The sequence below is a fragment of the Rhamphochromis sp. 'chilingali' genome (assembly GCF_963969265.1).
Source record: "Rhamphochromis sp. 'chilingali' genome assembly, chromosome: 19".
NCBI classification, from domain to species: Eukaryota; Metazoa; Chordata; class Actinopteri; order Cichliformes; family Cichlidae; genus Rhamphochromis; species Rhamphochromis sp. 'chilingali'.
In genome coordinates this window covers 26,590,873-26,617,854 of record NC_137946.1, presented here as the reverse complement: position 1 = coordinate 26,617,854, position 26,982 = coordinate 26,590,873, and the positions used below count along the sequence as shown (strand labels likewise).

The 26,982-nt window shown below is 38.9% G+C and overlaps 1 protein-coding gene across 5 annotated transcripts in view; it reads left to right on the top strand.

Annotated features, from left to right (window-relative positions):
• ncam1a (neural cell adhesion molecule 1a) overlaps nt 1–26,982 on the top strand; it is a 273,207-nt gene that overhangs the window by 199,069 nt on the left and 47,156 nt on the right. For 4 of the 5 annotated variants that reach the window (XM_080866378.1, XM_080866377.1, XM_080866380.1 and 1 more), the window contains exons 7-14: nt 2,099–2,259; nt 2,867–3,009; nt 7,993–8,022; nt 12,752–12,902; nt 18,487–18,671; nt 19,281–19,377; nt 21,755–21,922; nt 25,299–25,424. In XM_080866378.1, coding sequence (XP_080722504.1) covers nt 2,099–2,259; nt 2,867–3,009; nt 7,993–8,022; nt 12,752–12,902; nt 18,487–18,671; nt 19,281–19,377; nt 21,755–21,922; nt 25,299–25,424 — 1,061 coding nt within the window. The remainder of the gene's footprint in view (nt 1–2,098; nt 2,260–2,866; nt 3,010–7,992; nt 8,023–12,751; nt 12,903–18,486; nt 18,672–19,280; nt 19,378–21,754; nt 21,923–25,298; nt 25,425–26,982) is intronic. The other variant, XM_080866379.1, reaches the window with a different exon arrangement.

The window sequence follows — 26,982 nt, the reverse complement described above, 5'->3', positions numbered from 1 at the left end:
TCCTCTTGTTCTTGACCTCGAAACAAGCAATATTAGTTAGAGCAATGAAATGAATAATTATGAATTACAAACTGTTATTCTTGGTGCACAGTAATCCTTCTCAGGTCCAAAACTTCAACGACAAACCAAAAAGAAACACTGACGTCAATACAAATGACCCCCCCCCCCCTCCCCCGCCCCCCTAAGTGGCAATCTGCCAAGCAGGTAAAAGCAGCCTGATAAGATTAAGCTGAGATGAATGATATTTGCAGCAGAGCAATGGAAGACAAACTATGCACTATACAGTGTACTAGTACTTAAAGCACATAGAGGGCTTTTATTAATTCCAGCTTTTCAATAGAAACTCATTATAAGTCACACTCATTAGTATTCATTAGCGAGCGGGAGATCTATATACTGTTACCTTTTGCTTTTTCACTTCAGCAGTCCATTTTATGACACAATGATATGGAGAGATATTCTGATGGCTTTTTACCTCAATGATCAAAATCCTTGTAATAACATCCACAGTAAAAGGGTAAATGAGTCATGTGTTTTTGCCTCTTACTAGATAAAGGGTTGATAGGATGGAGCTACATCTGCATAAAATTAGTCTTCCTGAAACTTCATTCCATGGCAATTAGGAATTTGTTATGCTACGCTAATGGCTGCAATTTATATTTACAGGTCAGTTCAATTAGTTACAAACATTCCTAATCAAAAAGGACCTCGGGGTTTTTTATCTTTTGTGCAGCAAGGAGCATCAATTTAACGGGGACATTTTTATAAGTTCGAGGCTACCCTTTAGCAGGATGTGCGCTACCCGAGGCAGCTGTCGGGGTATCTCTGTTGTTTTTTCTCCAGCTCTCCAGCTGCTGGACACAGTAATAATAAGGAAATAATACATCTCTGCATACAGTAGCGTGACCAGACCAGATTTGTGACTTTGCTGTTCATAGCTTACCAGTCAGTCCCCTTTATTCTTCTGTCCCTGACTCCTTTCATGCAGGCTTGCTTTTGATAAAGTTAATTTTTACATGACACTTGTTAATATATATTTATAGGGATTATGAATAGGTCAACAAGCAGAATAAACCAAAGTGAGAACAAGGTGCATATGCATCTTAGCAACCGCTAATTGGTAGTAGTTCAAAAATTGGTACTTGAAATGTGTTTAATTAAGTAAGTTCTGTTGATTAAAGAGGAGGTTTACTGAGTTAGTAATGATTTTAAACATTAACTTACCAATACACCAAGCATGTGCGTGCTGGAATAGGATATTTTTGTTTGACGACCACCGACTTGTGCAAATGTATGCTTTCGGGAGACGAAATCAAGGACGTCAGCCCGAACGTGTTTTTTTTCTTCATGCAGCTGTTTGCTCAGTGCACGTTAATATTCTTGGTGCATCATTCATGTCTGAATGCAGCAGTGAGGAGAAACCTTTAGACAAAGCATGATTGCTGCTGCATGAGTAAATAAGACGACTGAACTCAAATCCCGCTCACAGCTGTCTTTCATGCAGCAGATCTAATGTGTGATCCTGAGGAAGAAGCAGGCCCTGGCTAGAAGAGGGTTAAGATGGACAGGAAGGTTGTTGGGAGGATAGATGTATGAGGTGGTGAAAAAAACATAGGGGTAAAGCTCTATTTGTTCTAGTCGCTGACAGGCCTGTCATTCACTGTCTGGCTGCTGGAGCAATGCTGCTACTCCAGGTCTACGAACACTTAATTCACTACAAAAGAAAAAAGAAAAAGAGAGAGATTCTAACCTCAAGTGAAAGTTTGGCTCCTGAGAGTAGGAGTGTTTTCTGAAATCTAAAAGAAGCATCGTCATCATACAATCGGTGTATGACCTTCTTAAAAACAAGGCTGAAGGAGACCAAAGGCAAACAGAATCTGAGGCAATGTTGGAGGTGTTCTTAGAAGCACTGAGCACAGGACAGCGTTTTTTGGTCTGCGAGGCTTTGTTGTCTGCGAGCTGCTTGCTTCAGTAGATAAAACCCCAACAGTTCTTTGTCAGTGAGTTTAGAAAATTATTTGTAGGCTCCTCTAGTAGTGCAAGTAAATACATGTGACGCGGACACTTCTCTTTTCCTCTTTTTTCCCCCTTGCTACAGTAACGGCGTTGTCCTTGAAGACGGCGATAAGTACAGCCTCAATGAGGATGGTTCAGAATTGTTAATAAAACATGTCACCAAAGTGGATGAAGGAGATTACACGTGCATCGCCAAGAACAAGGCGGGAGAGAAAGCGGAGGAAGTCAGCCTAAGCGTGTTTGGTAAGAAAATGACTCCATTTGCTGATGGTTTGCTTAGCATAAAGAACACGGCAGCTGGTTTTTTTGTATCATCTCTGACATTTCTTTGTTGTACTTTGTGCACTTTGCTGCACACTCGTATCCTTACGCAGCTGTGAAACATAAAGTGCAGTATCTCTTTATGAGGAAATTATGTAGTCCTGTGGCTCTGTTATAACTCAGTGGGGTATGAAACCACTCTGTATAACTTGCCACAGTAATACTGAAACGTCTCTATCAGCCATGGATCAAATGGCCATGTCAAATGTGTCATTCACAGTGACGTGATCATTTGATCGCATATATTCATCTGTCAGCAGCTGATGAGTTTATGTGGTGATTTGAACCTAAGAATTTTTCCACCTCTACTATCAAACCCAGTTAATAGAAAAAAGGCAGGTGGATTAGTGGTAATAGCTGTTGATAAATGTCAAGCATCTATTAGCTGTTTAAAAAAGAATAAAGAAACAGATTAAATATTTGAAATTACCCCGCTGACTCTCGTTGGAGAAGGAGCTTTAAACCAAAGGTACCCACATTTATGTGTCTAGAAAACCAATTCTAATAACAGTTTCTGTCCTGCTTCTAGTCCAACCCAACATTACCTACTTGAGTAACCAAACTGCTTCGGAGTTTGATGATCAAGTCACCCTGACATGTCAGGCTTCCGGTGACCCAACACCTACAATTTCCTGGAGTTTTGGAAACAAGGTCTTCACTGAAGGAGAACAGGTAGAGTTGCTGTGTGGTCATGCACCAGAAACCATTTTTTTTTCCAGTTAATAGAAGTGTTTTAAAAAGCCAGTGTTTTTAGGAAAAGGGGTGCTAATGACAGAGAGGTACCAAAAAATAAAACTACAGTTGTTTGAGAAATTTGCCTAAAACGTTTCTGCTCTTAAGGAACAACATGGCAAACAACAAATTTAAAAAAAAAATGTCATTTAGAAAAGATAAAGTGGATGAAAGCTAGAACAGAGCCTCCACATAATTTGTACCACTTACATATTATGACCTGCACTGTAATATACAATACAGCACATGCTCTCCAGATTTGTTGGCAGCTGTTATTAAATACAATTTTCAGAAAAAGGCTTCAATTTCAATTTTCAAAAACTCACATGGACATTTTTAAGGAATTTTGTCAGCCATTCACTGACTTTCATTTTTTTAAATTCAGCCTTGAAATCCCACCAATTATTTTCACTTCCGTCACTTTTCATCTCATGGCATTAATAACTAATCAGCTGGCTATTCAACTCCACCCACGTGCTGGGAATGCAGCTAAAAGTGCTTCGTACATTTCTCATTGTTACATGAGTTTGAACTTTGCACAATGAGGTTTTGATGTTGCTTCACGATCTCTCTGAACTTTTGACAGCCTTGTCTTATGCAGCCCGAGTTGCTTTAATGCTTTTGTACATTTACATTGTGACTAATAGAGGAGAGAGAGTGCAGACTTCTTATGTCTCCCCACATGTTTTTAACAGCGCATCTGACACGCTACAACATCTTTTATTCATTGGCTTTTAATGGAAATTTCTTTCCTTTTTTTGTGAATTTACTATAAAAAGTGCTCTTTTAAAATTCACAGGAAATCAAACAAGAGTTTAAAAAACAAAGTGAAAATGATTTAATTGGCATTAGCTTAATTATTGCTATGAATCAGATTGTTGTGATTCCAGTTATGCCACTCTGGCAAACTACTGTGATAATCCACTTTGGGAACGAGTGGGCACTTTTTTCCCAGGATGAACACGATATGAGTAAAGCAGCCACATAAGGGTTATGCATCTTTGTCATGCTTTGGCGTATATCCTAGTTTTTCCTCTTCATGTCCTTCAGGAGCACTGGAGATAACGCTGGATTAAAGCTTTGCTTATAGGATATGGTAAACGGCTTCTTAGGATGTGTAAGCTATGAACACCATTCCTTTCCTTATTTTCTCCATTGCAGTGGTCACAGCATTCTGGCAGTTGCCAGCCTAGTGAGAGAGTCTCATCCGAAGTCTATTGTTATGCTCTTATCAGCTCATTAAAATTGTATAATTTTGAAAAATCCATCTGAACGGTCTATTCTGACAATGCACATGGTGCTAGCAGCAAACAGATTAGTCACTTCAGAGGGGTAATTTTCTGTGAATGCAGTAAACAGTATTAAGATAATTACCTCGCTGCCTCCACCAGGTTTTTGGATTCGGGAAAAACATTTCATGCACTGGTTTGTGATTCAGCTTGCGTTACATACTGCCACATGTTTATATTACTTCTAAAAGCACTAAAGTTGGACACTGCATATTTCCCTGATACACAGAACAGCTGGGTTGCAGACTGGTTGCTGGCCTCGGGACATTTGCTGTGGAATAACAGGAAAAAAGCACAATTTGGCATAAAACTTGTTCCTGCCAACAATATGCTGGCATTTAATTAGGCATAAGATAAGCTGTACCCTGTCACTACAAGCAGCATTTAGCATGAAAACCCTGAGTCCATTTTTTGTTTGACTGTTGAGAGGTATTGTAACTCCTGTGAAATATGTTCCCACACAAAAATAGTTCAACAGTGTTTGTTGTCCTGCCATAGCAGACACAGTTGTTCTTCAAATGTTTCAAATGACACAGGTGTGTAAGAACAATAGAAGAACTACTCTTGGAGCTACACACTGTAAATGCAATGAAAGCACCTGTCCTGTTATTTCCCACAGGGCATAAGAGAGTCAGCTGCACAGTATTTTGGGCCATGCTGGCCTACTTCATTTAACATGCTCTGTCAGCTGGTGCATTGTGATGAATTATGTCTGAAAGTTACCATGTAGCTCATTTTCACATTAAATATATCTCTGTGAAATGAACTATTGATTTTTGGTGGAATAATGTAAAACTAAAAAGACCATGGTAATGACTGTCTGACAAACTCTCTTCTAGTCATATTGTAAACATTCTCTATACTAATAATTGTAAATATCGTTGATACAGTTGTTTAAGCATTCAGACGGCTAATTGGAGAAAATATAACATTATTGTGAGACTGTGCACCAAATGTGGCAGTTATATTTACAGCAGCAGGATGATTTAAATCAATTCAGTTTTATTTATAATGCACCGAATCCCGACAGTCACTTCAAGGTGCTTTTTATCATTATTTATCTATTACCCCACAGTAATAGAGTGAAAGCTCCAGCATTCAGATGACCCCATATGAGCGAGCACTTAGTGGCAGTGGGAAGGAAAAACTCATTTTTAGCAGGAAGAAAACTCCAGAACCAGGCTCAGGGAGGGGGCAGCCATCTGCTACGACTGGGGAGAGACATGGGACAAAAGACACACTGTGCAAGAGAGCCAGAGATTAATAATAACTAATGATTAGATGCAAACAAGAAACACTTGAGTCCCAATAGTTAAGCTTTATCAAAAACGGAACGTTTTAAGCTTTACTTTTTAAATTTAATTTAGAAGTTTACACAGTGTGTGTCCAAAATTTAAGCTGGGAGCTGGTTCGACAGACGAGGGGCCTGCAGCTGAAGCTCCCACTCTACTTTTATATCCTATGAAGTAAGCCTTCAATCCAAGAGCAAAGTGTTATAATGGGGGGGGGGGATATGGAACTATGAGGTCTTTAAGAATGGAAAAAACTGTAGGATATTGTTGTTTCTGAACAACATTGTACTAAAGAAGAATGTGTTATTTATTCAGTTCTTGTAATGCAGACATCTCGTTAAGTTGTTCTTAAACTGAGACGGATTTTATTTTAGACTTAATGGCAAACTTGTGCAAATTATCCGTTCACCACTCCGGTTGTGCTGGAAAATGATCAGTCTGTACATTTGAGTCAGTTAAAATATTCTCATATTTTCCTATTAACTGTGCAATTCATCACTGCCAATCAGCTGCGGCAGCCGTGACTGTATTGCGACTTTCTGAATGTAATCTTCCACCTGCAAGACAGGACTTGCATGTCGTATTCATAGTTGCCACTGAATGTCTTCTATTCACAGGCTGTCATCATCCCTCTCCTCCCTATCTATCACTGTCAGATACATTTTGATTTAATGTTGCTGTAGTCAGAAAATCCCGCTGATCATTTGGTAATAGCTGTCACTAATTTTCATTGGCTCTTCATTCATCATTACTTTCCTGTTTGCCACGCTCTGTCTTCCATTCACATTCTAGTTCTACATTCATACCAGCCAGGGTACGAGAGCACAGACATATTCATAATGATGTGCAATGACAGAACAGGAATTTTTCTGTCTTCGGCTTCTTCTTTTGAATATTACTGGCTTGAGAAAAACACAGCTAATGGCGTCATTGTGTAATGTATGATTAAGACATCATCTCAGTTCAGCTGAAGGTCTTTGTGGTTTGAATGTTTATACCACATGATAGGAATCTGTACGTAGTTTATATTAATAGAGGATAAGTGGTGGAAGTCAATGTTCTGTACTTACATGAATGAGTTAATCAAGATACATACTGTAAGCCATGATGAGAAAATGTGCTGATTAGGAAACAAAGTCCCTAGGTGCCGGTAGTGGTTCTTGTATAATTAGTTGCAGTGCCTTGTTTTCCTTAGTGTGCCTCCAAATTCTCTCTTATTAGAGTACATTAATTAATAACTGGCCCCATGCAGCTCTAGGAAAATGTGCTCGAGTTTGGCATTTTGACCATTTCTGTTACTTCCTTGATTGCCAAGTTGGAAAGCCTGGCCCTCATCATAACAGTCATTTTCACATCAAGAAAACCTTGAACTAGACAATGCCAAATGTTCAGCTAGCCTTTAATACATCAACAGAGGGATATAATCTATTTATGACATCATTGGTCTTAATTGTTTAATTATAATAAATAAAGCTTTGAATGAAATTATTCAGCTGAATCCAATCTGTAGTTTTCATAAACAACATCAGAACAGTGCCAAGTCCCGCTTCTAGAAATCTTGTAAAAAATCACGGCTGTTTGCCTGAAAGGCAAATCGGTAACTACCCTTGATATTTGCATTTGGTATTCTATCTTTTTTTAAATTCTAGTTACATTACTGCAAGATGGCATCACCGATTTAATACAAATGCAGAAATCTTAGATGGTTTATAAAAGAGCGCCTAAGGTCTTTACCACTCTGATGTCAGCCACTGGTTTATTAAGTCCCATTTTGAGTATTTGGCTGTTCCCATTTGGCATTTTTGGAATCACATATGATTAAGCAAGAAGTAATCTGAGAAAATGAGGATACACGTTCATGCGTTTTTAACTTTTCTCCCACAAGTAGCTACACCTTTAATTCCTCATTCCTCTGTTACCTATTTTACTCAAAATGTGAATATTTTATGAGCATTTCTTATTAAGGACAGTGCTTACTGAAGTCATTATGTGCAATCTGCTTACCTCTTCATGCCTAGAGGCTACTTCCATCTTTAACATGTTGCGCGTTGCAAAAACAAAGTAAACTATGATTGATAGCATTTAAAAGACAGATAAAAACCAGAAACTACCAAGAACGGAGAAAACGCGCTTGTAGATATTCTGGAAATTAATTGGCAACAATGTATTTGCTTGAGTTTGCTTTAACAATCTAAAACAAAACCATGGAACGGTATTTAAAAGATTCAGTCATTGCACATTGAAGCCAGTCTGCATTCGTTCTATGTGGGTCATTTCCAAAAGCTCACTTTGTTCCACTGTGTCGCTGTTTGTCTTTGCCTCTTTGCTTCTGTCCTCTCTAGGCCTCTTGGACTCGACCAGACACATACGAGGTATGGCTACCAAATATCGTAGCCTGATTCTAGATGTACTAGCCCAGACTTGCATCATAGACTACCACTTTTACCCCCACCACCTTTTTTTGTTTTTGTTTGCAGAGCAGAAGTGTTATCACTCAGCCCACATTTAATATGCACCATATTTAGTTTTGCGCTTAATGTGTAGACTAATAGCCACGTAGTACAGTTCATTTAATACATTTAGTTCCAGTATGCATTTAGACTTGCTCCATTAGTTTATCACTGTTTATTTTTGTCAACAAATTTCCATGTGAGACGCAGGCATCTCGGTGTAGACCAAGTAGCTCCATTCTTTGTTTCCTGCTGCACAGTGTGGTGAATGCTCAGACTTTGCATGAAAAAAAGATGAATCCTGTATTGTTGATTGATCAGCAGCTGGACACCCAAAAAAAACACACTGTCTGCTCTGCTGTGAGCAAACTAACTCTAACTCACCAAACTCTAGCAAATAACAGAATGGATTTTAATGGTGTAGCCTTCTGTCATGGGCCAGGGGCCTGCATGTTTTTGTTTCAACTGTGCACTGAAGTAGCTGCCTCATTCAGTCACCTTGGGGCCTCATTTATACTGTGGTCTCACTAGGTCAGCTCACCCAAATGGGAAAAAAAGTCTTCCTTGCCCCTGATCATATGTAGCCAAGTAGAGAGTTTTGATTTTGTTTCTCCAGGATTTGAGAGGTTTTTTTTCAACCTCTAATACAAAGAAGGTTGACAGAATTCTGTTTGCATTGTCCACTTTTAAGGCTCATGTTTAGGTAGAACTCTTAGAATGGCATTAACAAGCATTTTTACAGGGTAAGCTTAAGGATGCCAAGTGTGTTTGCATTTTTAAAAAATCCCAAAGCACTTGAGCTTCCTGTTCTGTTGTTTGGCACAAAAGAAAAACATGCAAACTCTTGGCCTGCTGCAAAAACAATTACTACCTTTGGATAGAACTGACACAGTACAATCAGCTCACTTCACTCACCACTGTGACAAGGAACCAAGCTAAGAATTAACTGTCATATTCAGCATCCATAACACACAGATTCAGAGTTTTGACAAGTTTTTCCTAACTGGCTTCAATAACGTGCTTCAATCAGTCATAGCACTCATTTCCTGCTGATGTAATGCTGCAAAGTTTTTTTCCACACGCCTGTTTAACATAGCCTTATCCCAGCATGTGACAATAATCACGTCACCTTGTTGGGCTGTTGACTGGGTTTTAAGTTGCGTTTTATGGATCTACTGCTGTGACCTATGCTTTTATGTTTTAGCGGGAGCACTTTCACATTTTTTCTTACCTCTCTGAGCCCAGTCTAATCCAAGGGTCACTACAGATTTTTCAGTACTTGACATCCTTGACTGTGCACTTCATTACAGAAGTTCAATTAAAGACTACTTCTTTGGTGTTTTTATTGTTGCTATTACTTTGTTCTAGTGATTTACTGATGCTTTTGCTTGCTTGCTTATGTAGGAATACATGTGAGCAAAGAGGTAAGGCTAAAGACTGCATCTCAGTTGAAAGAAGCTTTTTTTGGCTTTGTATGATGTCAATGAGAGCAGCTATTCCTTACGACAGACCTATGCAAAGACCTATATGAAGAAAGCTATCCTAAAGGGAGGAGTAAGGGATCTACATTTGCCTGTTTTAGACTGAGGGGCTGCACCTAGGCCCAGGTACTTTGAACTGTGAATCATGCAGACTACTTCAATAAATTCCAAGAATAAAGCCATAGAGTTAGATGTGAACAAACGAGCCCATTAAATATTTTTCTTGTAGGCCCACACAGAAAGTCAGCTGTCAGCGAATGCACTTATTGCGGCACAGAATGGATCGAACAGATCTTCAGTAATAGCGTCGGCCTTGCTTTCATTGGACGTTAGGTGAACCGAGCTGACAGGTGTTAATCAGCAACCCTAAAAAGCAGTCATTAAACAATTAGTCATAGAAGACAATCGAATATGAAAGGTGAAATTATGCTAAGGACAACAGCAAAGCCTTTTCACTTTATCTTTATTTCATTAAGAAGTGCACTTTGGAAGACAGTTTGACACTTAAACCAGATAAAAGTCTGATTATTATAACCTGCCTACTGACTGATTTTCAACTCATAAGAAGATCATATGACCATGTTGTTGACTGCTTGTTTTTCTTTTAGCAACTCAGTGCATGTTAAGTAAAGACAATTATAGATAAAGGAAATGGTTTAATAGAACTCTATTTACCACTTGCCTTTAGTTACCCGTCTCCTTAAATTAACCGTTGTCTTAAAATCGTAACCTTTTTCCCGCCTCAACACTTTGGAGGGCTTGAGAATGCCAAGTAGAGAAATTGCACTTACTTTTCTTGGTATACTTCTCCTTGATGAAAGATTTGACAGTGGAGAAATTAAAAGAATTAAGGACAGAAATAGATGGGGAATGATAAGCAAGCAACACAAGTCCCAGGCTGGATTAAAAGTATGAATAGCCTACCCTTTTGTATATTCATGTTCTGTTCCTTAAACCCCTGGGCCATCAGGGTGCTCCATAAATCAACATTCTAGAAATTAAAGTTGACAAGGACCACTCCCAGTAGTTTCAAAGTTAAATTTTTGGAGGAGGCACAGGTTTGTCCTGTCCGTCAGGTGTTCTCCACAAATATATATCTTCATGTGCCACGTTGTGTTAAAGGATCCTGATACCAAATTGGGAGACAGTTACTCATGAGCTGAATTCTTGATGTAGCAGAGTTCATTTTTTTAAACTGTTGGCTCAGCTCGCCGACATCTGCTTTGTTAAAAAGTTCTATTTTTAGCTGCCTAAACTGCCTCATTTTTTTCAAAGGAGGAGGTGGTTATAAAATTTCAGCATGTTATTAATACAGCGCTAACATCGTTTTATTGAGCTAGTATTTTGGGAAGATAAAGCATAAATGGCTCTTGCACCGTGATTGCTGAGAATAGCAGATCTACATCTAATGAATACACAGACAGAGCCTGTGCATGTTATGCCTGACAGTCTCCCTCTTCATGTAACACTTGCCGGACAGAATGTACGACAAGCAAAACACGTGTACAAAGATTTGCTCTGCAGATCAAATCAGCAGTGACTGCAAAATACAAGACACTGAAAAAATCCTGTCCATACATCGCCTTACAAGTCTACCACCATAATTCATTTTTGTAATTAAAATTATTTGGTTAATGAATGAATCCTGTTCAAAGGTCTCCCCTCTCCCTGCTACCTGTGCTGTATCATTAAAGCATTATTCTCTATTAACCTTTTTTCCTGTTTATATTCCACCAGTGTACCCAGTACAGCTCTTTCCTGTGTTACTGCAGTAAGACAAGATTAATGCTGCCCTTTCAAAATGTTCCAGGACACTCCCTCAGATCTTCCGTAAACAGCAGAAATATTTCTGCCACATCTGCGTCACCCTGCTCTGCAAAGAAAAGCTGTTTTTGACGTAATACTTACACAACAAATATGACTCGGTTATATACTACATCTATATTCTAGTTTACCGGCCAGAGCTTTGCACGCCGAAGCTCTAGCTAGAATGCCTAAAATAAAAAGCAAATACTATGGCACCTAGAACGAAGATGTATATCTCCTTTTTGTGTCGCCTGTGTCCCCCAAAGGGAAGATAAACTGTTACAGGTTTTTTTAACAGCCATGGGTTTTATAGGCTTGCAGTTTTATTAATCATTTCATAGGGCTTCTCTTTATTACCGATGTTGTTTTTTTTCACCTACTGACTTTCACCATGCGATTTCAAAACAAATATACTTTTTGTCTTCGCAAAAACGGTGCAGAACTTGAAGCCCCCCCTCTGCTTTGGGCTTGTATTTGCATCAGGTTACATGCACAACAGAGAGAAGCTAGGATCCACTGCATTTGTTAAAAAAAACAAATGAGGTCGTTGGGCCACTTTTGATGTCAGCTGCACAGCTGTTAAGAGATCACTCTAAGTAAGGCATAACACATGCTTGGAATAGCAGTATTAGCTCAGTAGGCAGGCTAATAAATGTGATCTCTTAATACAAATACAAACCAGATTTAACAAGCTGTTTGTTAAAAGTGCAGTTATACTGTTCCAAGTGCAATTAGACTGCCTGTAACCCTGCAACCAGACTGCTAAATGGTAAGGACAGCAATCGAGTTTGCAGGTTATTAGCCAGGGCTCTGACGCTGGTTTAATAGTTATCCCAGCAATAGTTTTTCAGAGGCCAGGATGTCCAGTCTGTTGCTGTTTATATATATATATATATATATGAGAAAAGAATAAATTTTAGCAGCATATTTGTAAGATTTTTATAACTAACGTTATTTTTTTTAGGATTTAAAGGAAGGATTTGTTTGCTCCTGTGGCACTCACTTCACACAAACAAAAAAAAACATAGAATAAATTTAGCCTTATCAGCTAATAGCATCCAAGGAATACTAAATTCTCTCTCAGAAGAGTTCATTGCAGTTGTAGCTTTTATGTTGTCTCCATCCCGCTGTTCTTGTGGTATTTCTGCACTGCAGTTCACATGGCTCACCTGTCAGTCAGTCGTCACATTTTTTTTCTTTTTTTTAACTCTTGCTTTCTCAGTTTATAGTTCCCACTTTATCTTCTACTCATTTGTCCCATTTGCGCTAGCAAAACAACAAATACAGACTGACCCTTTAGCCCTGTTTTATATAAAACTACCTGTTTATAAGTGAGAATAATTTCTTTCTCTTCTTCTTTATAGAGCCTTGATAGAAATGTGGTGGTGCGCAGTCATGCACGGGTGTCCTCTCTCACCTTGAAAAATGTCCAGTTTACATATGCTGGACAGTACCTCTGCACCGCCAGCAACTCCATCGGCCAGGACGCCCGGCACATGTACCTGGAAGTCCGCTGTAAGTCACAAAACTCTGCCTGGCCGCACGCTCCAGTGGTTTATCTTTGCTGTCAACACAGATAACCATAAGTTTGCACTGTTATATGTACAAATATGAAACTGATAAGAGCTGCTGTTGCTGCTGACATCTGCTTAATAAAATGTCATCGTTTTAACGTTTCATTTTAGTCTGTTGGAAACGGGGTAGGAGTAGTGTCTAAAAGAATTCTTTTATGGAAACTCTGTTGCTACATTTATCTTTTATAAGTTGTTGCATCAGCCAAAAAACAGTCTTCAAAGAGCATGTTAAAAGTGTTAGTTACTATTGTTAAATTACGAAAATCTGTTAACCGTGATACAATATACTGATTTATCAGGCAGTGAAGGTCAGTTTGTTCCTGCAGTAATTCATTTCTTTCCATATATGGAGCCCAGATGTTTTTTTCGACTTCTATCTGTGCTCAGGCACTGGATCTTTTTTTTTTCTCTGTCTCCAAAAATGGTTTCTGACAGCACCTAGAGAACTTTCTCGGGTTTTGTTCTTTAGCTGATGGTTTTAGCTGTAGGCAAGGAAATCTATAGCACTAGCAATTTAACAGTAAGAGCAAGAGAGCATGTCTCTCCAGTCAAGAATAACTTGATACTCATGACATCGATTTAAACCACTGCTACCTTGTGGCTGCCTTGCATGTGGAAATCTTTTTCTCATCTCACACAGATATTTCTCCTCATATGCATGTTTAATGCTTATTCAAAAAGGTGTCTCTAGATGGAAGGTCTCAGTGTGACACCAAAACCTTGAGCTGGTTTCACAAAGAGAGGATAGAAAAGCATTTAGACATTAAAGAGGCAATGTGTGCTGTCAGGTGTAGCAAACATTAGATAAACTGTGCTTGGTTTGTCTAACATTACTTCATTATTATTTAATTTATACCAAGCTGTTGACAGCATCAATTTTCAATTCAATTCAGTTTTATTTATACAGCGGCAAATCACAACACCAGTCGCCTCAAGGCACTTTATTTTGTAAGGTAGACCCTACAATAATACATACAGAGAAAAACCCAACAATCATATGACCCCCTATGAGCAAGCACTTTGGCGACAGTGGGAAGGAAAAACTCCCTTTTGCAGGAAGGAACCTCCAACAGAACCAGGCTCAGGGAGGGGCGGGGCCATCTGCTGCGACCAGTTGGGGTGAGAGAAGGAAGACAGGATAAAAGACATGCTGTGGAAGAGAGCCAGAGATTAATAACAAGTATGATTCAATGCGGAGAGGTCTGTTAGCACATAGTGAGTGAGAAAGGTGACCAATGTTATCGCAGATAGTAACAAGATCAGTTAAAGTCCTTAAGGGTGAGGGTATCATCTTCAAGCCCATTCTCAAATTAGCTGATGCATTAAAAATGACTTAACAGCACAAAAGAAACAAAAGCAAACTTCCATATGTCTAAATTTAAAATAACATTCTTATAACATTGTGTCGTAAGTGTTTTTAAATGTACTACAGCAGTTACAGGTAATTAAGAACAACTCTTCAGGAAATCAGGTATCAACCCTGCTTTTGGATCCTAGTTCTTACTGATGTCTTTTTAATATCTATCTTCTTTTATTTGATATGAAGAAGCCTCTAAAAACAATCTATGGTCATTGTCAGCCTCTCTGGCTTTCCATTAGCACTACTCATGTGCAGTGTCCCTTTAAGCTCAGTTTTTAAAACCTTACAATGTAGCTACAGCCCATTGGCTCACAGTTTGCCACACACAAAGAATCAATCAGAGGCGAACTAAGATTTCAGTTCAGAATCATCCAGAGCGCACAGCAGCATATCAATGACTAACCTCGTGTTGTGGATGGATCATCTCAGATGTTCTCTTGACTGAAGTTTGGTCATTTTTCAGCATCTTCCTTCTGTCATATGGTTGCATTTGTCTCAGCCCATCAGGGACAGTCACATTACCTTTGATGGAGAGTTAACATTCATCATCCATCTTGGCATGGTACCAGTCAAAAGGTACACTCAGGGGTACACAGCAGATTTTAAACTTCCCTTTATTTTTGAGCAACAGTATTTGAATATACTCCATAGTGTAGCTGACGTTGTTTCACGTAGGACTAAAAATAAGTTCTGGATCTTAATCGTGGGCATTTTTCACATCTGTCTTTGCAGGACTGGACATGTTCTTTGAAGCTTGCAAGAAATGCTGTAAAGCCTAAATTGTACTTTCTGCAGCTGGTCAACCGTGAGAGTCTGTGACACTCCAAGTAAGGGTCAACAGTGCGAGACTGTTGGCCCCTTTGATCTTTAGGGCGGTGTACCAAGAGAATTACAATTTCAACAAGTTTGATTTTTTTATATAGACACTACAAAGCTCCAGTGTGCTACAGCAGCGGTCCAGTTTATGCCCGACAATATTTTTCACGGACCAGCCTTTAATGTGTCGCGGATAAATACAACAAAATAAAACTAGTACCGGTACCGAAAAAAAGAAGATTTATTCATAACACACTTGAAAAGACCCAGGAAAACAGAGTTAACGATCAAAACGATAACAAAATAACGCTGAAAACCGATAAAAACCCTGAAAACCATACATTTCACATCTGAGCCTCAACTCTCGCGGCCCGGTACCAAACGACTCACGGACCGGTACCGTTCCGAGGCCCGGGGGTTGGGGACCGCTGTGCTACAGCACCAAGAAAAAACAAAATGACCCTAATAGTACAGTGTATGTACCCTGGTGATGGTTTAATGCTCCATCAGCACCAAACTATAAACTAGTGCTTTGATGTGTATAAAATTATACTTGATCTCATTTTGACGCCTATCAAATGTTACTTAATTAACAAAAAAAAAGATAGAGAGAGAGAATGAGAGAGGGAAATAAGGCCAATGGATGCTTAATTGGATTAATATGCCCCTGTGCTCAGTGCGCTTGTAATTTGCTTAGAGATATAATCACAATTCAGCATTGATAGAGATGTTTAAGGGCTTGCTAGAGTAATCATCAAATTATCAGGTAGCTGATTTACTGTTGCCAAGCAATTATCGATAAGAAAAGGTGCTTTGTCGTGGGCACAGCTCTCACTCACTGTCCCCTCTATCACCGCTCACCCACTCACACAATGGAGACGTTATCGAAGCATGGAAGTTCCTATCTGCCTCACAGCATGATCCCATTAGCTAGGCTGAGCATGTCTAGGTTTGTTCCTGAAGGACTGATAGGAAACTGTTAATGTCCTTTCTGTTTGACTTCCATTTTGTCAGAGGTTGAAGTTTGTTTAACATGAATGTCTAATGAAAACACTGTTTGAGCTCCAAGCAGGTCACCTGTTACATACTCTTTCTGATTCTCCTAGTCCTGCTGGATGGAGAATTAGAAATTGTAACTTTAGATTTTGCTTTTTATTACAGACTTATGCATGGCTTTTTTCCCCTGCGGTTGTTAAGAGCTGAATATCAGCAAGCATGATGATATTTTAGTATTGAGGCTGCACAGAGCCATTGTTGGCTGCCTGTAGTTCTATTGAAGAATAACCCCTGCAATAGCCAATTATTCATTCAAGTTAGGATGTCCTGATAGCCAAAGACAAGCTAATTCACCTACTTGGTGTATGGGCATAAGACAGCATTTCTTTCTGCGATACTGATATTGATTACATATTGTATGAAACTGACAGATCAATGAGAGAAAGAAAAACTAATTCATACTACAGATTAATTCCCCAAAGAAGCTGAACAGGAAACACTTTGAATGTAAAATAGTTCAGGGGTTTTTGGTTGGGAGTTTTATGGAGTATTATTTCAGTGTTCCACTAAAAAAGACTAAATTCCTTCTAATAGTAATGCAGTCTTTAATAGTAATGCAATTATGTGTAGTAAGTATCGCTGTTGCTGCCACTTTTGTATGAATGTACTAGTCATGCAAATGTGACGCTGTCATCTTTTTTGTATAACTATTGCATTTGTATGCACTTTGTTATATGATATCATTATGGGCACTGTGCAGTCTATTTAATATACATGAGCTCTATGCAGCCTACTTGATATGTATGAACCCTATGTGGCAGATGCATTCCTCCTATGTTCACCTATACCAGGCTAGCAGCCTGCAGAAATCAAACAGGCAAGTCGCAGGCCCTATAGAGTCAATGAGACCAAAAGCAGCACTGACAGAAAGAGTGAGAATCTAATCAGAGCTGCAGGAGATGGAACATCTATTGACTCAGCCTTGTCCATCAATCCCAGCCGCAGCATGCTGCAGACTTTTAAAGGATAGGGTCAGAAGTAAAGCCCTGGCAGTGTCAGGGGCCACTGCATTTTACGGCACTCGTGAAGCAAAGCATACTTCACTGAATTTAAAATCAATGCTCAGTGATTTGAGCAGGAGATTTTAAAAGGAAACAATGAAGGGAAGAATTAATTAACTTTACCGTCCGTTACCTTTACTCTTGTCTGTTTTCCTGTCAAAAATTGGGGTGCAGTGTAACAGGTTTGGCTATATGGTATCAACTCATTTCATGTAGGAAGTGAAAATAGCTTGGTCAAACTGTTGCTTGGTTTCAGTCGTTTATTTGATTTTTGCTGCATAATCCATAAGTATGCTACAGGCACATATAAGATTAAAGAAATCAAAGAAAAATAATCTGGTCATCAAACCCCGAGCAGTGCTATTTCTTTAAACTAAGTGGTTGTGCTAATTTATAATTATTAGTTATAATGGGTTTTTTTTATTTGTAACACATTCATAAACTCTCTGAAGCATTTTCATGTCTTATAAAACCAGCACAAGTTGGCTGTAAAACATAAATCCATACCATAAAAGGCATTAAATTTATAGATCACAAGTAAAGCATTAGAATTCATTTAGCATCTGTTTACCATTCTGTAAAACTGTAGCTTTTGTCACCATTGCCACGACTGCTTTCTTTTCCGTAGTGAGTGTGTTTTACATGTCTTTTTTCTGCTGCCATGAATTCTAAATCGAGTATTTTTACTGGTAGCCTTGATTAAAGCTGCTAGAAATGTGGAGAAGAGCTTCAAGGATGAAAGGAAATACTGCCATTCGTGACAAGATATAATGGCCATATCCAACTGACTGATACCGTTCTGTCCTTTAGACTTTTCAACAGAGCTTGGAGTTTTTATTATACCGCACATACTTAAAAATCAGTGCTGCTTTTTACAAGCAGATTCCTGTTGGATTCAATTTAGACTGTTGTAAAAGTGAACGTTTTACTCACATACAGCTGATTATATGCAGTATTTACATCTTGGCTGTTTCATCTTGCAGATATTTTGGGTCATTATTGTGCTGTTTGATGAATCCTACATCACCCAGAATGTCTTCTTTTGTTTCATCTGTTTTTCTCCCCATTGAGTATCCAGTACTACTTTCTGCACTACCTAATAATGCATCACATGTGTAGTAAAGGAGTTTGTTCCACGGGTTTGTCAGTCATCTGCATAAATTTGGCCAACCATAAGAGTTGTTTTCTTTAACTTGTCAGATTCAGTTTATTTCCACTGAGTAATTTCAGTAAACCTTTGACAATCTGCTTATCTGTTTCAAGTATCCTCACTCCCCTGTCTATTCCTTCAGATACTCCAAAGATCCTGGGTTCGGTGACAGTATATACATGGGAGGGAAACCCGGCCAACATCAGTTGTGAGGTGGAGGCTCATCCCGGAGCCTCGGTGGTTTGGTTCAGAGACGGCTTCCAGCTGCCCACTGCCAACAGCACTAATATGAAGATCTATAACACACCATCTGTCAGCTACCTTGAGGTGTGCTGCATCTGTCTTCTTAATGCTGATTTCTACTGCCATAAAGAGGCACAAAATACACAAACATGCTCTGTATATTTGACATAGTTTGGCAGATTACTTAGAACGCAGCTCCGTTTTTTTTATTGTTTTTGAGAAGTATCCAAAAACGCACACACAAAAAAACAGAGGCTTTCTGTTTGTTACACAAGAATGAATTGTGGCTAATATAAGCCACTGTTTTAGTGAGATTAAAGAGTAACGTGAAAGATTGCATTAAAAGCTAACAAGTAGTTCCAGACCAACTTTAAATGGACTATAATTATAGGCCTAGTGTTGAGCACACTCAACTGCTAGACACTGTGTTAATGAACCAATGGGTAATGATTAAAATCAAGAAATCTGTGCATCTGCATAACAACCAGGCTCCAGATCTAACACAAATGCTAAATAGCAGAAAAGCATTAAGTGAGACTACACCCTAATGATCTACACTGTGTTTAAGTTCGTCATGCATATAGTCAGAGTCTTTTTTTCTTTCTTTTTTTTTGTGTTCACATCCAAAAACTTGAGACATAACCTGATATTTCTCGGTGTTTTTGTCTCTTTTTGTTTCTTTTTGTCTTTCAGATTACCCCTGATTCTCAAAACGACTTTGGCAGTTACAACTGCACAGCGACCAATGTGATGGGTTCTGAATCCAAGGAATTCCTTCTTATCCAAGCAGGTTTGTTAACCAGAAATTACTCCCATTTAGGTGAAATTTTTAGTGTCTTGGGGAAACAAAAGAAACACTCTAAATAATGAAATGACGAGACTTCACGTTTCCAGGCTGGCCAGTGTCTTTTATGCAGAAGTGAAATAAGAACTTCACAAACCACTGCCATGGACTGAATTTTAGAGTCATATTCCCAATATGGATCTAACCACCTAAAAACAAATGGTTTGACAACTCACCAGTAAAACCAAGAGAAAGGTCGATCAGTTTAGCAGTAAAAATGTAAAAGTAATTTCTGAATGCAATCAGAAGCTACTTTAGGAAGCAAAGGTATAAAAAAATCTCCATCAGAAGTTCTAGCAGAGCAGGAACAAATGGAACCACTGCTGTATGCAAGACAAGTGGTAATGAATGAGAAGTATGAATGAAAGATTTAGAATTTATGATGAACTAATTTATCTGCTTTGTCTGTATTTAGAGCAACAGTGCGCAGATCTGAAGCATCTACTTGTGAAAGTGTAGTCAGGATGGTGTGAATTGACTTCAGATGATTAAAAGACTTCTAGCAAAGATATGCGTGTATTGCCTGGATACAAATGAAAAGTGGCATTGTGTTTGTGTATGAGGAAGCACAAAGGCATCCTGCAGTATAAATAGGGAAGAAAAACAAACCAGGACTTGGAGACACTCAGAGCACAGGCTAGACAGGCAATGGAAGAAAATTGAAATCACAGCGGAACTGCCCTTTAAGTCTTATTTTCTCGCGTTAGCTTCATTTGGTATGCAAATTGCTTTGGACCCATTAGAAGTAGAAGGTCGCTCAGGACCTTGTCTAAATGCAGGGTGGTCAAATTAATTATGGTAACACCCTGTGCTGACATTGTGTAATATCCTGTAGGCTTTTTGAAGTATTTTTTGTAATTTGCTGCATAACTCGTCTGTATGCCTAAAGTGACTGCTTCCAAACAGAGTTATCCTAAAAAGAACCCTGTAAATAAGTCTCCACACCTTTTCTCTGCAATTATGTCCGTGAGAACATTTTTGCATGTAATGTGAGGCAAAGAGCTCGACCAAACGAAGCTATTTGAGACACGGTACTCAGTCCAGAAAAGGCATCATTAAAGAAATCATTGGGTAAGCAGATCCAGGACGCGTGCAGACATATGCAGATGAGCTTATAATTAGTTTAATCCCTCTTGACAGTGACATAGTCATCCCAGTTTGCTTTTTTTTTTAATTATCAGCAGATTGATATCAAAGAAGATTAACGTGCTTCAGCCTCGCTAGTGAACCTGTTTCATTGCAATGTTCATTACACCAAACAAATGAATTAATAATAACGTGGAATAATTGTTTAAACACATATCTTAATCATGATTTTAGTATGTGGCGGCAAATGTCAGCAAAGTCAAAAGACTTCATCCCCCTGGATCCATGTGGGTTTATTTCCAGTAAGGCGATACTCTGTGCATTGACCTGATCATTTTTCTGTATCTAGATGTTTTACCTTGACATGAACATGCAACAAAAAGGCTAGAATAAAAGAAACTGTCACTTTTTAACCAGTGATTTACATGGGACACAAATAATAGACCAGTGTACCACAGAACTAATATACTGATTAGCATCGTAAAGGCTTCCTACTGAAAGATTAAAAACAGAATGACATCGTCCACAGAGGAAAGTTTCATTTTGTTATTAAATCAATCCCAGGGATGAGCTGAAGTTGTACTGTCCCTGCAAACTTTGAGTACCGGGCACACAGTTAGCACGGCTGCAACTTGGTGTCATAATTGTTAATTAATGAATGTGAAGCATTTTCTCTTAAGTTTGATAAAAAAGCCTCGCAAATGAAAACAGTTAATGCTGATGATGTCAGTGAGGACCTTTGTCATAGTACTCACAGAGGTGGGTGTGATTGTTATCTCAAGTGAGGACTGAAATTGCACTGTGGTAAATACCATCCTATGTTTAGCCACAACGTGAGCACTTTTCCAGCATGGTAACATTTTTGTAGTAAGCTGAAATGAGTTTCATGAAAAGAGGGAGAGAGAGAGGATAGAGATGCAAATACAGCCAGAAATATAAAACCGCTATGATAAGAGCTGCTGCTGCTGCTGCTAGATTTCAAATTAGTCGATTGAAGAAGAGTTTATGAAGCTCTGAAACCTATTTTAAATTAATCAAACCGATTCCTAACATTAAATATGAGTCCTTTTTTTGTTGTTTTTCTTTTTCCCCACACTGCAGCAGAGCAAAGAACATAGTGTGCACAATGGAAGCTAAAAGCAGTTTATGAAAAGCTGTAATTTTTTTTTGCTTTTTAAAAAGCTTTTGAAAACTGAAAAAAGTATTAACACATTATTTTCCCTGCTTGCCGTTGCAGAGGTGCCGTCATCGCCTGTAATTCAACAAGTGGAGCCTTTCTCAAGCACAGCAGTGGTAAAGTTTGAGGAGCCTGATTCAATGGGTGGAGTGCCAATTATCAAGTATAGAGTGGAATGGCGTTTGCCTGGCCAGGACTGGACTGGCAAGGAGGAAGATGTTGAGGATGGTGAGTCGGTCATAACGCAAACTAAATTTGCTGGATTATCCCTCCTTGTGTATAACAAGCACATGTAGAAGTGGTAGCCTTTACAAAAAATGCCATTATGGAAGTTTAGGGCTCGTATAGCCTCATTTAGCCATTAGCAGGAGATTGAAAATGACTGCTGGGACAAAGATTTCTCTGTATGGTTTAGGTTTGCTATGATTCCTGAGTAGTCATCTCTTCCATACATTTCCCCTTAGAGCCCTGAAAAACATACTTTCAGTGAAGCGCAGTGGATGGAAGGGTTGTTATTTACCACTTTCCGTGTCGGCATCAGCTGCATCATCCACACCTTAGTACCACTTAGGCCACTTTAATTCTTAGCATCCAACTGATGCATCATACTTTAAGAGCCATCCTGAAGGGGAGGACTCTAGAGTCCATCTTTGTCAGCAAATCTATGGAATTATTCATTTCTGCCGTTAGGTAAAAAAGGCTCAAGGCTTGAGATTTTCTTGTTAATCATAATATTTAAACATTAAATTCCAGGGTAATCCACTGTAAAGTTTGCGGTGCAAAGAGAAACGCAGCACAGCGTTTCAGCTCCGCGACTGTTATGTGTTTATGTCTAGTTCCTACATGCCGAAAACAGTTCTGCGACAACATTTAATCCAAACATGACAGTAGCTGATGTCAAGAAGAGATGTGGAACACAGTATAGCCTAAATGACAGTCAGCTCCGACACTGACAGGCCCTAGATAATATCCCCGTCCCGCTGAGGGTTTGTGGCTCCTGCAAATCTGGATGGTTTTCGTCCTGTCTGCCACATGGGATGTATCAGTCAGTGGCTGACAGGCTGTGCTGTCAGCTCGAGGCCCATGAGCCGCCTGACATGTGAGCGTGTACACAAAACGAAATGCATGGACCCACACGCAAACAGTCAGTGTTGTCAGAAATATTTCATACAGCTAGTTAAACCACTCTGTGTCTAATAAATCTGAGCGATTTTGAAACACACATGCTGTGAAAGGACCTTGCAAAACACATCGTATTTCCTAAGATACTTGTAATATCATTTTTTAAAGGTCTAGCTACTGAAGCTACAATATGCCATGAAGGGAGGCAGTATATTGTTACTGATACTGAATTATCAAGTGGCTGAACTGTGTCAATAAAAAGGCTTTTGTGTCTGTCACAGTACTGTGACCCAGAGCTGCCATCACATGTTTAAAAGCAGTACTGCCAGATATAGATACCACACCCATATCACTGTGGGTCCATGCTATATAGGTACTGATGCTGCTGTGTGCACACACATAAAACAGCCTTACTTCTGCACTGTGTAAATATTTCTGCATGTACTAACAGATCATATGTAGCTTCATGCATTGTGTATCCATATAGTCTGTAGTAATTTCTGTGTAAATATAAAATACTCACATTTGCTTTCCCATAATGCATAAAGTATACAGTGCAGAGTAGATCTTAATGGTAATCTACCTCAGTGCTTGACTGGTATTTCTCACTGATGTGTTTTTGATGGCAGTGGTTTTGGGGCCATGGAGCATTCAGTTCTATACATGAAAATACTCTTTTTCTTTTAGTGTTTTTGTCTTTAGTTTGGGATTTATTGAAGATATACGAGCTCGCACTATTGATAGGCTGATGTTACTGTGAATTCAAATAAGCATTAATTAAAAACACATCATTTTAGGACCTATTTCTAAAATCAGTGAGCATATCAAGTAATATTTCACATTATTTACCTACCTTTTGACTGAAAATTATTAATACTAATCGGTACCTGGATATTATACATTTTTATAATTAAATCTAATCACAAATCCTTAATACTAATAATCATTTTCTCAGATACCCAGTATCTGGATGTCCTTTTATATGTTTTTAACCAAATATTGAATTTTAGTCCTTACTGTTTATGGAAATAACAGTAAATTTTTCACATTGTACACGTAATTACAATATTAGTGCTGCAGTAATGTTGAAAGACACTGACTAAGATGCACCGAATTTAATAACGTTTTATTTGTGGAGAAAACCTTTTACATAAGCAGAGGCAACCAACATGCCCCCCCCCCACAGGTATATTACTTTGAGCTGGCTGTAAAAATTTAATCTGACCATTAATGGACTCAGCAAAGACATCAGTTTTATGCTGCTGCTAAAAGCCCAGTTCTCAATTCATCTGCTCTAATGCTTGAAAGCTGTATTCATGCAGTTTCCCCGAGCAGCCTTATGCTCAGCTCTTTCTGCAAGTCCGTCTCACTGATACATAAGTTTGAGACATAAATGGTCACAGTAATGGAGAGATGTTTCTCAGTTGGTTTTCACAGCCTAAATTTGTTCTCATCCATGAAATTACTATTCTTTGTATAGCACACTGAGAGATCAGCCAACTCAGTTTTATAACAAATGTCAAGACCGTGAATGTGTATCGTGACTGAAATCTCAACTGTTCCTTGGAAGGAACAACGTGACTGTCAAAAGCAAATTTTAAACTTAAAAAAATCTTAAAACTGAGTTTTAGAAAGTAATAATTTTATAAGATGTATTACACTTCAATGTAGATTATTGAATATAGATTGTTGTTGTTGTTGGGAGATTATTGGTTATATCAATGGAATTTACCCTGAAAAATGGCATTTAAAGATCACTGCAATGGCCTTTAAAAAAAATAATACACCTGAGAGCTCTTGTATAACAATAGATCTTTGATTCCCCCCCAACAATAGAACCTGAAATATAAAATCCCAGAGCCCCTCTGCAATTACAATTTATGCCCTTCTTGGGATTTGTTTTTCACATATACAATTAAAATTAATAACCCCTCTATTGGTCATTGTGGTTGCTGTTTGTATGCAACTGAGTCATTGTTATAAACTCATTAAAATTGTAGTTCACCTGTGGGGTCCTGGCATCAAGTGTCAACAAAAAGCTTTCAGCATGGAATTACTGCCTCGGTTTTTTGTAGTTCCAAGGTTTCATGTAGGAAATATTCTTCTCCTAATATGGATCAGGCCACAGCAGGCATCCCGCTGAATCATTCTGAGCAACTTATAGGAGAAATACCCCATTTTTATTATATTGTGGTGAGCTTAAGCGAAAGGAGGAGACAGAGATCTCTACTTTGGGAAGCAGAGCAAAGTGTGAGTGTAAAAAACAAAATGAAAACAATCTTGAACGGGTGGACTAGTGCATTACTCTACTGCGGCCTATGAGAAGGTAAGTAGCACGCAGGCAGCCACACTGACCAACCTCACATAAATTGGTAAAAGCCAACATGATTGGGTCACATATGAAATGTTCCCAGAGTCTCAGTTCTGAATTCCTCGGGTCACTGTACACCTTTATGGAATAACACCACCTTGCCTCCAACAGACATGACTGGGATCACCATCACTAATTTGAAACCAGAAACTACATACGAGGTCAGGATGTCCGCCATCAATGGGAAAGGTGAAGGCGAGAGCAGCCAGGCCAGCACTTTCAAGACTGAGCCAGTCCGTAAGTACTCCCCTCGCTTCTTGCTCCTGCTCTAAGTGCTCCTCTGACCCAAATGCTTTGAACCTAATGCCGTAGCTCACTCCGCTGCCTCCCCGTGTCTAGCTGTGCCCAGATGCTTTCACCCTTACGTTCCTCTATTCTCATGCCAAGCCCCCAGCGCAATCCTTTTCCATCCAGGCCAGAAGAAACGATAACTCACGACGACGCCGTCACTCCATGATCCAACTTTGTTAATAGGGTTAACGATGCAATGTGTAACCTACCTCTCCTTCATCACCTAGCACTTTTATGTACCTCTTTTTTTGGTGAATGTTTGCAGCGTGTAAGTCTGAATGAACCCTCGTCTTCATAGCCCACAGCTCAGGTGATTTACTGAAAGCTTTCTGCAAAGTACGTGCACATTCTTAAAGCTGATTTATACTTCAGTGTGAAGGAGTGTTGTCTCTGTATTTATAGTTCAGTGACAGCATGCATTTTTAATGTAGCAGCCACACATCGAGTCCTGCTGAGAATTGTTTATATTTTCTGATAGTGATGGCAGAGCATGATGAATTACTGGATATTTTAGAAGGTCAAGAACATTTTCTATTTAACGGCGTTAAAGCGGGTTTGGTGGATATTCTGGACATATTTGTCATTGCCCTTGGTGCTTCCTATATATCACAGCTTAGTTAGTTAGACATATGGGGCAAACTTTACATCAAAGAGCAGGTATGTGACACTTGTCATCACCAGGATGTGTCGGCCTGACATGAAATGTGACTTTGAGTGTATTTTTGTCACACGCTTCTCACTGAAGTATAAATTGGGCCAGATAGTAGTGTAAATACGCGTACATTCTGCATTTTGATTCTCTTTCAAATCCAAATCATATAGCAAAAATGATCCAGTAACTGCTGTTTAACATGATAACAAGTGATTGCACATTGTAACATAGTAAAAAATAATAAGGATGTAAATTCACGGGAGAGGAAACAGAGCTTTTTATCAGTCAGCATTTCAAACCAAGGTCAGGAATAAATCTTTGTCTTATTTTGTGCCTGCCTTCATGTCACACTTCCATTTGTGTGCTTCTTCACCCCCCCCCCTTTAGAAATAGCTCCTCAGCATCCTCTTATTTTGCTTGCAGTAAAAAAAAAAACAAATCTCTTCCCTGTGCTCATTATGCTTATTTTGGAAACCCTTTTAACTTGAAGTTCAGCTCAGACGTTACAAAAATTGACAAAAATTTGATGGAGGAATCATATTAGATGCTGTAATCAGTTTGTTATATTGCATCAGAGTGGGGGGAGGGGGGGATTATCAGCCGCAAATCCAGATTCCTTACCTTGATCGACACCTTGAAGTCATTAAAAGTATTTTCTACTGTAGTTGCTGATACAGTACCAGTATTATCAACTGTAAAACAGAGAGAAGCAGAACTTTGTGTGAACAGAATACTCAGTAAGGCACAATAGACAGTGGGTTAACGATTTGACAGGGCAGCTGGCCTCTTTCATTGATCATATTTCTCATTTCATTGTTTTTTTCTTCTCTTTGTTTTATTGTTTTCTCATCT